General features: G+C 35.4%; 1 protein-coding gene across 2 annotated transcripts in view; it reads right to left on the bottom strand.

The window, feature by feature from the left end:
* LOC149786614 (uncharacterized) overlaps nt 1–12,982 on the bottom strand; it is a 109,105-nt gene that overhangs the window by 70,227 nt on the left and 25,896 nt on the right. For both annotated transcript variants that reach the window (XM_089977123.1, XM_089977124.1), the window contains exons 5-9: nt 11,393–12,912; nt 9,055–9,675; nt 6,124–6,334; nt 3,347–3,495; nt 1,418–1,547 (exon numbers count right to left, since the gene is read on the bottom strand). In XM_089977123.1, coding sequence (XP_089833249.1) covers nt 1,418–1,547; nt 3,347–3,495; nt 6,124–6,334; nt 9,055–9,675; nt 11,393–12,912 — 2,631 coding nt within the window. The remainder of the gene's footprint in view (nt 1–1,417; nt 1,548–3,346; nt 3,496–6,123; nt 6,335–9,054; nt 9,676–11,392; nt 12,913–12,982) is intronic.

The raw sequence follows: 12,982 nt of genomic DNA, 5'->3' as shown, positions 1-12,982 counted from the left end.
ACTTTGATTTCACACAAGTTCATATTAAAATGATAAGAAATTTCTAAATTGCATCTATGGGTGAGTACCCCACTTTAAAGGTGCTTTCCCTGGTTCCATGTATCTTTTAATGGAACACCCCTTATCACACTACAAAGAACTTTTTTTCCTCAGTAAACAGAATATTAAGTGAATTTATGGATTTTTTTAAAACCCTACAACAATATTAAAGTAAACAAACAAACCACAGCAAAATTAAACAATATAATTGTCAGCAATTAGCTTCAATCCCAAGAACTTTCACTGTGAATACTGTGCAAATTTCTCTACAAGCAAAATATCATCTCCATTCCCACGAGTAAACACCAGGCCACTAGACCTTGCTAGTACAGGTCCAGTAGGCTGTTCAGTGGTGATATCTCCTAATTGGCCCTATGTGGTTAATGTTTTACGAGGACTATATTACAGATTTGACTACTGAAAAAATTCACCCATCTTTATGTACCCATATTTTAAACAAAATAATTTTTATAAGTGTCAGATTTTGTAACTTAACAGAAAATTACATTTTCTGGCAGAATTTAAATTCATGGATGAATTACTGAGTGAGGTAGAGTTCCATTTACTTCATACCATGCTGACTTTACTTGGTCTTTAAATTTTTTGTTTATATCAGCCATTGTGTCAACACAAAAATTGAAGCGCACAAATAAAATAGGAAAAATGCTTATTCCCCCCATCACCAATGTGACCATAGCTATTGCAAATGTGAAGTGATTTTGCAAATTTGCATCAAGTGACCTTCACTTTGATTTATCAATTACAAACTCAACAGGAAGCTGCATGACCTTGTATGTAATGCAACTATAAGTTGGTAAAAATGTTATGTGGGAAAACTTGAAGAAAAACAAGACTTGTCATGTGGAACCCAAAATGACAATTTTAGCTCCTGTCACCTTGAACTTTAACCTCTGAGTTCAAGAATCAATAATGAGGTGCCTCTGCCCATATGATGACTATCCACATACTCTGATGAAAAATGGATGGAGGAAACTTGACTTTTATTAAGAAGAAATCACAAAACAAATTGTATCACCTCTAGTAGCCAGGATCTCTCAACCATACTGCTAAAAATACAAAAGTAGCTGCCCAAGGGCAATTATTGTCTTCTTGCACAGTCTGATGAAAATTAAGCAAGGAAACTTTACTTACCATGCATTTTCAGTTCCAGTGACGCTGACCTTCTACCTAGCCCCCCCCCCCCCACTTGATATACTTCTGCTTCTGACCTTCAGTTAGCTACATGATGTTTGAGAAAAACCAACCACAGCAAAGCACCTTGTCTATGGTTGGACTGACAGATGGATGGTCAGATGGGCATCATTATCAGTACATCCCACTGCACCAAAAGTCATGAATTTATGGTTATGTAACCTACCATGTCCGACATATTCTACAATTTTGTGGGAACTTCGTTGATGCTCCGTATCTATTAGATAGCCACCTTGGTACATCTTATGACATATTGTGTTTTTATGCTCCTTTCTTGTCTTCCAGTCACGAAAACACTGTAATTAAATTTGGGATTACTCTAGTTGTCCTCCAATTTGAAATTCTTTCATAATTTATCAATGGTACTCCAAGAAAAGGTCCTAAAATATATATCAAACAGAAAACAAAGAATAAAGATAACTTTCATGTTTTAAAAGCCATATACAAATATGATACATTACAATAAATAGTTTACCCTGAAAAAGACTTCTTATTTAAAAGTGCTGAAGCATTCAAGTTTGACAATAATGTATATCAGCACTTTTTATGCTGTAGGTCTACTGGCCACAAATACAGTGTATCTGAGTATACAACTACATAAATATCAAGAAGGCCAAGGTCTTCATGTCCAAGCTAAAAATCAAAGCATTGAAGTAAAACATATAACCTTGACCCCAAAGTCAAAAAGGTTGAATGAACATGTTGCAGAATGACTTGTCTTAGTTTCATGATGATTCTTTCAACGCAGGAAGAAAAACAGTCAATGCATTTGGGAAATGCAGGCAAATGAAAAGACTTGAACCTAACCTTAATGCAAAGCTTCTATAAGTGTCCTTGACCCAAAGATCAAACAGGCAAGTGTACATGTCACAGAATTATTTGTCTTAACTTCAACAATTTGTTGCAAGTATGAAGAAAATCTATCAAGGAGATTAGAAAATATAAGCAAATGAAAACCTTTAACCAAAACTGTGACACAAATTTGAAATGATGAATACATTGATCCCAGGATCATTGATATCAGCCATAATATGACATGTAAAGTGAAAAACAAGGTTTTTTTAAACTTCTAACCCCACTCCACCCCACCCATGAGACAGTCATGTTTATAAAAAAAACTGTCAATAATCTATAAAAAAAACAGATTTTTTGACAAACAATTTATATGTCCATATAATTATAAGGTTACATCTATGGAGCAATTACCTTTAGTAAACAACATCAACACATAAAATCCTTGACTGGTCAATCCCCATTGGTTTCTAGGAGATGAACATTGCAGACAAAATGGCATTAAGATACAATATTACAAAGACATTCTAACAAAAACTATTTGTCTTAGATGCATAAATAGCATTAAAACATAAGGCTAAGAATATATATATATATATATATATATATATATATATATACATACATATCTACATAATTGAATTGTTATAATACACAAATCTCTATTGAAAACTATTATGGTACAAAATGTAAAGAAATAGAGACAAACAGAAAATATGCAGAATCAATTAAATGCTATGAATAATCAAATAAATGAAGTCTATATATGGACTTAGAACAATTTTGTTATGGACCTATGGTATTCAAATGGTGAATCCAATGTTTCCTGTAGTAGCTGTTCAACTTCAGAAATAGCGTGTATGTGTGCATGTGTGTATGTGTGTGTATTTTGTATTTTTAATGTAGCTTCAACAATTTTTCAATCATACTGCTATGATGGATGCAGTATTGCAGTTTACAGTGATGTCTAGCACTGGGGCATCATGCTGCAGACATGTAGCGTCATGTCCCACCCAATTACATTATCCTGACTCTGGGCTGACCAGTCCTAAAACCAACTTCTTAATGCTGAGTGCCAAGCGAGGCAGCTGCTAGTACCATTTTTATAAGCCTTTGGTATAACTCGGCCGCAACCTCCCACATCTGAGGTGGATGCTCTAACCACTATGCTACCAGAGCGGTTAAGAAATAGTAAATCTATGAATTAAGAACATACAAGTAGGAAATCAACAGCAACCAATCTTTTCTAAACAAAAGGTAAAAAAAAAAAAAAAAGAACAAATAAAGATCATTTAAAACATACACATTCCCAAGCTTCATAAAGCAGAAGTGGAACCATAAACATATGATAGTACTCTTCAAAACTGCTGTACTTTTCCACAAGTGGGAATGGCCGTTGCTCCCCAGCCAATGGAGGTGGTTCTGCTGTTCTATTTTCTTTGGTCAGTTTATCTAAATTGACAGAAAAGTGAAACTTCGTTTGTATTTTTGTTACTAATATATTACTACATGTGTAAACTACAACATACCTGAAACCTTAACATAAAGTGGATGGACCTAACTAATAAATAAAAATATCTGCTTTTAAAATTTACATCTTTCTTATGCAATATAAATATGACTAGCAATGAAAGCAAAATTTGGTACAAGCACTAGTTTTTGTATAAAAGCATGAAAAAGCACCTTTTTTTAGTTAGTTTTTTTTCTTCAAAAACAGTGACAAGATTACAATAACGTTGGGTATATAAGTTTACATCTTCCCAGATCCAGTCCTCCAAAGGACAAAAATGGTCTTTATGGTCTGTATCATATAGGCAAAAGGCAACAACCATTGAACATTACCTCCCCTTGATGTTGCCAGGTGTCACAAGTTTTAAGCTGAGCAATAGGTCAATGAGTATGCATGCAGAGTAGATGATGGGAGGGTGTGCAAATAATGTGATCAGGTTAAATACTTCTGGAGAAACATTATTTACATTTATAAAAATACTTCTGTAGAAACATTATTTACATTACAAAATATAGCTCTCTCCTTCAAATACATTCCCCAATCACAATAACATTAGGAAAACAAGTAACAGCAAGAAGGAATGCCAAGCATCATATATATATACCCTGGACATCCTTGAAGGGAAGAAAGGCTGGATTTACTATAAGAAAAATAACATGCACACCTAGCCTGTGACAATTAAAACTGGTTTAAGAAGAGAGTAATTGAACTCTTCTTACCAACACAATTTATGGTCAAATCCAGTGAAAGCAATAGGAACGTTCATAATGAAGGCTGTACTGATGTTAGCAAGGTTTGGTGGATGAATGGGCAGTTAATTAACCCACCAGACATTTAAAAAACTATGTTACCCCTCAGCCATAACGTCATAAGCAACTGGAACATTTTACTGAAATTTTGCATGCAGCCATCATTTACAAAGACATACAACTAGAAACAAATTCTTGAAAATCGGAGATAATCAGAAGGGACCCTGGGGTGATTTTGGCATGGAATGATTATCATGTTTTAAAATTGAAGAAATGTGTCTTCTTTCTTGAAAATGTGTCATATATACAACTGCTACAAATAGAATATAATAAGTACATGTAGGTATATAGTAGACAAGTTTACTCATGTGCTATTTTTTACATAACAGCCTTCACTTCTCCTCAACTTTATATGACGTGTGGTATTGAAGAGATGATACTAAAAGTGACCACCATAGCTTTTGATTACTTTATTTCATTTCTTTTTTAAAAAATTGTAGTCCATCTACAAGCATGTGCAAGACATAATTCAGTGAAAAACACATAATAATTACACCAAAACCCAAATGGTTAGCTGATGTGCTGATATATCCATCTCTCTTTCTTCCTGCTTCACTGTTAGAGATCTATTGAAAAAAATATCAAAGCAAAAATGTCCCCTTCAGTTGAATAAGTACTAATTTATTGTTTCAGAGCGTAGTATGTTCCCTATTTGTCTCTGAATATGGTTCTGTGCTGAGAAGCTCCTTTCACAGCTCGAACAAGTTGGGACACTGTTGTTTATGGTTGTTATGTACAATTTTCCACTGCCCAGAGGTATTGTCTCTTGGATATCTCTGCTCAAAATATGATTCTTCACAACATGAGCTCTGAAATCATTTAATTTTCTTGAATCAGTGCTTTGCTGACTACTATGGCAGACTGTGTTTCTGTTTCATAATGCTATATTAGAGTTTTAAGTCCATCAATGCCATAGTCTACTTTTGCAGATACAGGCATTGTGATTAAATAAATATCTTTACCTTTTAATTTTTATTTGCATTTGTACTTATTCAATTTATCTTGAACCTTAAAGCACTCTATAGTTTTGAAAAACAAGTTCCCCAGTATGTAATTGTTTGCAAAAAAGAAATAAAATTGCAGCCTACTTTTAAATTGCCTGTATTTTAAACAGGTTTGGTATTCTCCATTTCTACATTTAATTTAAAACACTGCTGAATAAATGGTTGACCTCCATGTTGTCATTTTCAGGCTCAAAATCACTCACTGCTATTTCCAACAATTTATTATACTTCAAAACTTTCTACAAGCACTGTCATCCATCAGCCAGTATTTGCCAAATAAAATCACCTTCTGAAGATGAAGCATGTTGAGAGTCAGTCATTTTGAGTTGGCTATGTAATCCACATTTCAAACAAGCATAAGTAAAACTTCCATTATGAATGCAAGGTGAAAACCACAAGAGAATGCTTGTTCTCCTGGGCCCAATGTACTGATCAAATTTAGTTTAACAACCATTCATGTCAAGCCCTAGTTCTCAGGTGAAGAAACAGTTCCTACCTGAAGAAAAAAAAAAATATACGTCTTGACTGCATGACTTACATTGTGACAAAACCTTTAATGGTTAACAGTAAAATAAAAATTGAATACTGCACAGAATACATTTTAATTTACCTAACTTATTTGTGGGAATTCACACCTTTCCAAGTCTACAAATTCAAACACATTTTGCATGATCTATGCACTCATTTGACCTGGCAACATCTCTGAAAATAAAATAGGCATGTTGGAAAATTCATACTGATGACATCACATATAAACCTTTTTGTTCAGTAAGCCAGACTGGATTCCATTTGAGGAGGAAGATGAGGAAATCATCCAGCTGAGGTATTTTGGTCTGGCAGTCCACCCTCATCAGGTTGGAGGAAGGACTAGCTACCTGCTGAGCTGCAGGTCCTGTTGCTCTGAAACTGGCCAGGGACGGATTCTGTTTTGTATCACTAACAACATGTCTACTGGGATCATTTGAGCTCTGAAAAAATAAAAATATCAATGAATTATTCAATAAAATAAGTAACAGTCATGAATGTTCAACTTCTTTAACAGACCAGCCTTTCTGATCAGTACCTTGTAATCTAATGGATGATATACTGGATTTCAGTGAGGTTCATGAAGAATAAATGCTTTCTTCTGTTTTATTACACTTGTTCTGAGATCACATGTAATTTATTAATTTTATAACTGCATATATGGGCTCACAGTTGATGATACTTTAAAAAAAAAACTAATCATTCAAACAAATGTCTGAAATAATAATTTTATGGACTGGGCACAAATTTTAACACATGCATGCTAGCAAACAGTTGAGTTAACTGTGAAAAATACAACTTAATATTTCAGACTCTTGCAGGTTTTCTGCAAATGCTAAATTTTCCAGTGATATACACCTATCTCTCGATAATGTATTCTTGATAAGTCACAAACCCATTTTTAATACAGGGTCAGGTGTGGATCCCACTTTTTTTCTATAGAAAATACCAAAAAGACATGGCCTGCAATAGTCCAACATGAAGAAAATCACTAAAAAACTGGCAAATGAAACCTCCAAATATTTGTTTTATTGTTGAAAATGGCTTTTAGTGAAAGTTTTAATTAAAAATCACATATCTGTTACATTTTCTTGGAAAAAAGTATTTCTCAATACACTGTAAATAACAACACAGGATCAAATGAAATGTCTATAATGAATAATGGTGGCAACAGTTTACCAATAAAATCAGTCTTCCCTAGTGAATTTGTGCTTTAGTTTTCTTTTAATTCAGTTCCAGTGTAATCATCGTAAATGTGATGTGTCCTCTTGTATTCAAACAAGGAAAGTATCAAATGACCATGACAGAAATACCTACAGGTATTTCAGTGAGACCCTAATTAAGAATCAATCTTGCTTTGGTCTCCAACTTGCAAATGTGCTAAGAGGTCCACTGGTAATTTGCACCTTCACTTATGCTGCAGCCTACATCTCTGGATCCCAAAGCATGTAGTCTAACAGTGTGTAGCATCTTAATCCAAGTTTAAAATTTTGCATTAAATGGTCCAACACATACAAAATCATCTGCTACCCAACCTGTCAACTTGCTGCTAGAACAGGATTCTCAACAAATTCCCCCACATAGTCTGTTTCTGAATTCTTTAGTAATTTTTCCCCATAAACAAGACGTTGTAAACACATTATATCCTATTCACTGTTGTTTCTCTTCCACATGATAGCTTATTTTTTTATAAAATGCTGAAATATACTAATTTTTTTTACAAGATTGGTTTAGTTTGCTTAATATATCTTGCCATTTATTGGCATTGTTACGCTGAATTTTGTAAAACTGGCTATAAACCTGACCTAATTACTCAACTGAACTGCTGACAGAAACAGTCCAAAGTAATGTATTTCATTTCTATAGCCCAATGGATAAACATTACATCTTTTCAAAGTTGTGTGCAGGATAGACTGACATATTGCGAGACATGAAAACACAGGGGTGGTATCCTGTGCATCCAAAATTAATATTTTTTTGAACAGAATATTCTGGTGACAGACAATTGCCTATTTTCAAATGGTAAGCATTGCAGTATTTTATTTTTGTCAATCGGTCAAATTTGGTATGTGGTTTGCTTCAATATTGGAGATGGAAACCTTACATGTGCAGAAATGCCCAACAGCATTGTATATATGAATTGTTAAATCACAATAGCTCAACGATAAAGATTTTCTTTTATGTATCAGTCTTAGAAACAACCTGCCAGTGATGTTCATTTTGACGCTTTCTCACATATCCACACTGGCCAAACCCAGACTTGAACCCTTCCAACCTGAGGTGTTATGCTGGTGATCTGAAAAGGCAAGTGCCTTAGACCACTCAAAAGCTAATGGTGACTGGGATTTCAGTTTTCACTCTAGAGATTTTCCTTTTGACTCTTGAGATTACATGTTTGGGGTCAAGGATCAAATGACTCTTCAGTTTTGATACGTACAAAGATTCATGAATCTCTCAACACATAAATGTACATGATGATACTCATCTACAGTACTCAGACCCAGCCTGAATTGATGTCCCAATAACATGGCTCAAACTTAATGCTAATCCACTATCCTGCAGTTAGTACTGACCAATCAGAACAGGTCATATTTGCCAATTGAATGAATAATGCAGAATTATGCTGAACAATGTCAGTTTATAATTACATTGTAAATATACAGAAGTATCTGCAAGATGCCTAGCCATCAGAAAACAGTAAATTTAGATAACAACCAGAGACAGTGCAATAGCAAATATGATCAAATGAAAAGATGACGACAGTACCAGAAATGCTGGTAAAATGAACACAATGGCTTAAGTATGGCCAAAGACAGGCTGTGATGTTGTGGACTTTCTGTGCTGAATATTCAAAGAGATATGGAAGAGCATAGGGTACTTCACTGGCAAGTATTGTTGGTGAAATACAGATGTTATTGTTTCTGGTTAATATTAATGAATACAAATGTTGAATTTGAAACTGAGCAGCCTGGCTTCTGATTGATTTAAGCAGAATCAGTCAAAATTGCTGTAATGAAAACTTCAATACTTAAATTATTGCTGCCACTGCTAACAGTGACAAACATCGTAATATTGATATGTATAGCACTTTTGTTTCAAAAGCATATGACAAAACTCAGTCTGTTAAAAAACTCAATCTGTCATTTTATTGGATCAGGCTTACCTGTCTAGCTACTTTTCTGGGGTCCCTGCTTGTCTGAACATGAACCCCATAAAATGACAGTTGTTGATCAGACTGCTGTAAAACTAGTCCCGGACTGGTGAACATCTTCTCTGGTTGTAATCTGTTTAAACTTGTACCAGTCAGTACTGCATCAGCTACAGAATCAGCCTTAAGCTCATAAAGTCTGCCTGCCACAAAATTGCTTTCTGCTGTAACAGATAAGCCACTGTTCATATTATCTATAACATTCACTTCTACAGCAGTTGTGGTACTAACACCAGGTTCACTTTTCTCTAACTTTTTCTGATCATCCGAAAGAAGAATTTCTCCTATTCTGTTTTTCTTGTCTTGCTGTTCTTGGCCAATAAACAAAGAAGATGCATTAATTTGTGCACCTTTTTGAAAAGTGGATGTTGGATCAGCACCTTCCCTGTCTAAATGGTTCTCAGAGGTTACAGTTTCTTCGGTCAAATTCTGCACTGGTGCAACACTACTATCCTGATGTTTTCTGTCTATATACAAGCCAGATGAATTAATCTGTGCTTCTTTTTCAATAGTGGTCACAGTGGATATTTTTCCTTCTGTACAATTCTGCACTTGTGTAGCACCATGGCATTCATTCTGAAAGACAGTAAAAGCAGTCTTAAAGGACACATCCAAAAAAGAACACATGCTAATAACGGTTAACATTTATGAGCTAATTTTCTTAACTTCACTTGTGTATTCAACCTCTAACTAAAGAACAACTGTCCACTAACGTCAGAATTCTCTGGTCCTGTAATGACCAAGTTTCAAAACTGGCTGGTTGCAAGTCTGAGTTTGGCAGCATATGAATTATGGTTGAACAAATATGTATGTAGTTATCTCAAATTGTCAAAGAAGTTGTAGTAAGAAAACACTACTAAATAGTCAGCTAATTAGCCTCCCTCTATAGCCAAACAGGTTGAAAATTATATGATAAGCTATTTCCATCAATCACTGTGAAAGGTATTTTCAAAATGTATAACAGCCAATCAGAATGTAATAAGGATCAAGTTTTCTCAATGACAGCCAAGGTCAGGCTGAAGGAAAGGAGTAAGCTACTCTCTATAATAGTGGGGACCTTGAAGTGTCCTTTATAGTCGGATTTTGCTGCATTACTCCAGAATTAGTGGGGCTTCATATTTGAAATATCTCCAGAATAAACTCTTCCTCGACCAATATTTATAAAAATAAAAAGTTGACAATTTATTGACCAACATCTAAATTCAATTATTTCATGGTTGTATTTTTTTTCTCTTAACTCCCCAGCTGTAAAAATTACAAATTGAGATCAATCTGCTCTCCCTCTGGTAAGCATTCATTTGTATAAAGAGTGAAAGTGAAACACTTGTACAAATTTGATCAAAACAAACCTCAGGTGGAAAATATGAACTTGATTGCTTCAATATTCTTAATATAACAAATCTTAATGAGAAACACATTGGTCAGCACTGAATCGCCACTTGCCCAACTACCCAATCTGGTATGTAGTTTGAAACTCACATAAGCAATGAAAAAAAGCTTTTACTAGCCATTTTGAGTTGGATTAATGAATTATTAACCCCTTGTTCAATATAACTAGCCTGCATCTATGCAGTCATAGATTTTATTCCATTTGTAATCAGGTGCAAGTGTAAGAGTTTGTCTATCCAATGTCTGTAGTGTTATACAGACTCTATGGTCTTCTACAACATAAAGACCACGTCATTCAGTGTCTACTGCCAAGAGTAGACTATACAAGATGCTGTACCTTGCTACAAAATCCATGTCAAATACATGAGAATCCAACTCAGAACACAAAATGTTTCTTAACAATACATTGGGCTTAGGTTGTAACAGACAATTATAAATGGGGTTTTCTTCATTGTGTGACCACCATAAAGAAAAACAATGGATGTGTACCAGAAGAATTATTAAAAATCAGAGAAAATGCTGTGTCTGGGGTCAAAATGAGTCTAAAATGAGAGAAAAAGGTCAATTTTTTTCTTTCTTTCTTTAGCTGAATAAGCCTGTTTAAATCAAATCTGATTTTGATCAACCAACAATACAATATTAAAACTTTAAAAAAAAGATAGCAACTGACCACCAAAAATGAAACAACTGTTGTTTAAATATTGCTACTACCCTATTTACTGTACAACTGTTATATTAAAACATGCAAATTATTCAGATTCAAAACATTAAACAGTCAAATCTTACTAAATAAAACACTTTTTTAATTACAAACATTTTCTAATTAACCATCACTGTGTAAAACTTTTGTGAAGATTGCATTGTCACTTTAGACCTTTTTTTCATTTCTGAATTTGTATTGTACCTGTCCTCCTCCACTCCCGGACAGCTGTCTCTGTTGATCTTGGAATGCTGCAGCAGCTCCGTGCAATAGCTCTGATTGGCTGGTGCTTTCTGTTACTCTGGCAAACTTCTCCAGGTCTGGCAACAGACTGTTAATCTGCATAGGTGCCACAGCATTAACAGGTTTGTTCCCCTTGTCTGTCTGTATCCCCACAGGCTGATTTACCCCTTTACCATCACCTACTTTGAGCCTGGATGTCTCCCCAGAATGCCTCCTTTCATGATGATCTCTACCACTCATCTTTCTATCTGTAGCATTATGTTTCCCTCTGTCTATCTGTAGCTTCACAGGATGACTTACCTCTCTACTATCACCTACTTTGGGCCTGGACATCTCCACAGAATGACTCCTTTCGTGACGGTCTCTATTACTCATCCCTTCATCAGAACCTTTATATTTCGTGTCTATCTGTATTCTCACAGGCTTGCTTACCTCCCTGCTATCACCTACTTTGAGCCAGGATGTCTCCACAGAATGCCTCCTTTTATGATGGTCTCTATTACTCCTCCCTTCATCTGAACCTTTACGTTTTCCCTTGTCTATCTCTATCCTCACTGGCTGACTTACCTCCCTGCCATCATCTACTCTGGGCCTGGATGTCTCCACAGAATGCCTTCTTTCATGAATGTCTTTGTTACTCATCCTTCCATCTATACCTTTAGGTTTTATATTTTCAGAGAGGGAATTGACTCTGCTGTCTCTAGATTTCTTTGTCACGGCTTTGGTTTTCTCTGCCAAGTTTCTGCTGCTGCCTATCTCTTGCTGAGCTTCCTTCTCTCTATGTCTGCCAATAGTCTCTTTACTTCCATGCTTCACGTCGATTTTGCTCATGACAGATGAACCCAGAGATGACTTTTCCATCACATTACTATCATGACTGCTATTGCTAAGCTTAAAATGAGGCACATCTGATTTGCTCTGTGCTAATATGGAGCTAACCAGGTCCATAGTAGGTGAACCAATGGTTAAGAAACCTTTCTGCTTCTCACGTAAACCTGGTGACTTTATGGCATCCTCCACAGATGACTGTCTGGAGGTAGGATTAGAAGATCTGCCAGTACTGATTACTAACTTTTCTCTATCAAAAGATGAAGAACTTACTGTAGCTGAGTTTCGTGAAGTAGAAAGGAGTGGTTCCTTGTAAGTAGTACTTACAGTTGTAACGGTAGCACCAGCTGATAATGGACAACTATTATTAACAGATGTTGTCACCACACTTAAGGAGTTTGCTGAGGAAACTGATGCCATAATAACTGTGCTGCTGCCTGCCATGTTAACCACGCTGTTAGATGTCACCAAAGTGCTGGGACTAGTCCTCACTGATTCTATTGAATGAGATGATGCGGTAATGTGTGGTCCAGAAGCGGACGTTTTCTTACGTGATGTAAGAAGTGGGTTTCTAGGGCAAAGCAGGGGCAGTCCCTGGTTCATTATCTGTGAGTCAGTGGGTAATTCTACATCCTCAACATCTTCACTAACAACTGAAAAAAATTAAAACTTTAAATAGTGTAACTGCAGATGGTTGATAGATGATAGAGCAAGACTACTAAC

Source organism: Sinohyriopsis cumingii, chromosome 12 (genome assembly GCF_028554795.1).
Source record: "Sinohyriopsis cumingii isolate HCF-2022 chromosome 12, ASM2855479v2, whole genome shotgun sequence".
NCBI classification, from domain to species: domain Eukaryota; kingdom Metazoa; phylum Mollusca; class Bivalvia; order Unionida; family Unionidae; genus Sinohyriopsis; species Sinohyriopsis cumingii.
Note: the sequence above shows the minus strand (reverse complement) of the source record. Positions and strands in the feature narration are given on the sequence as shown.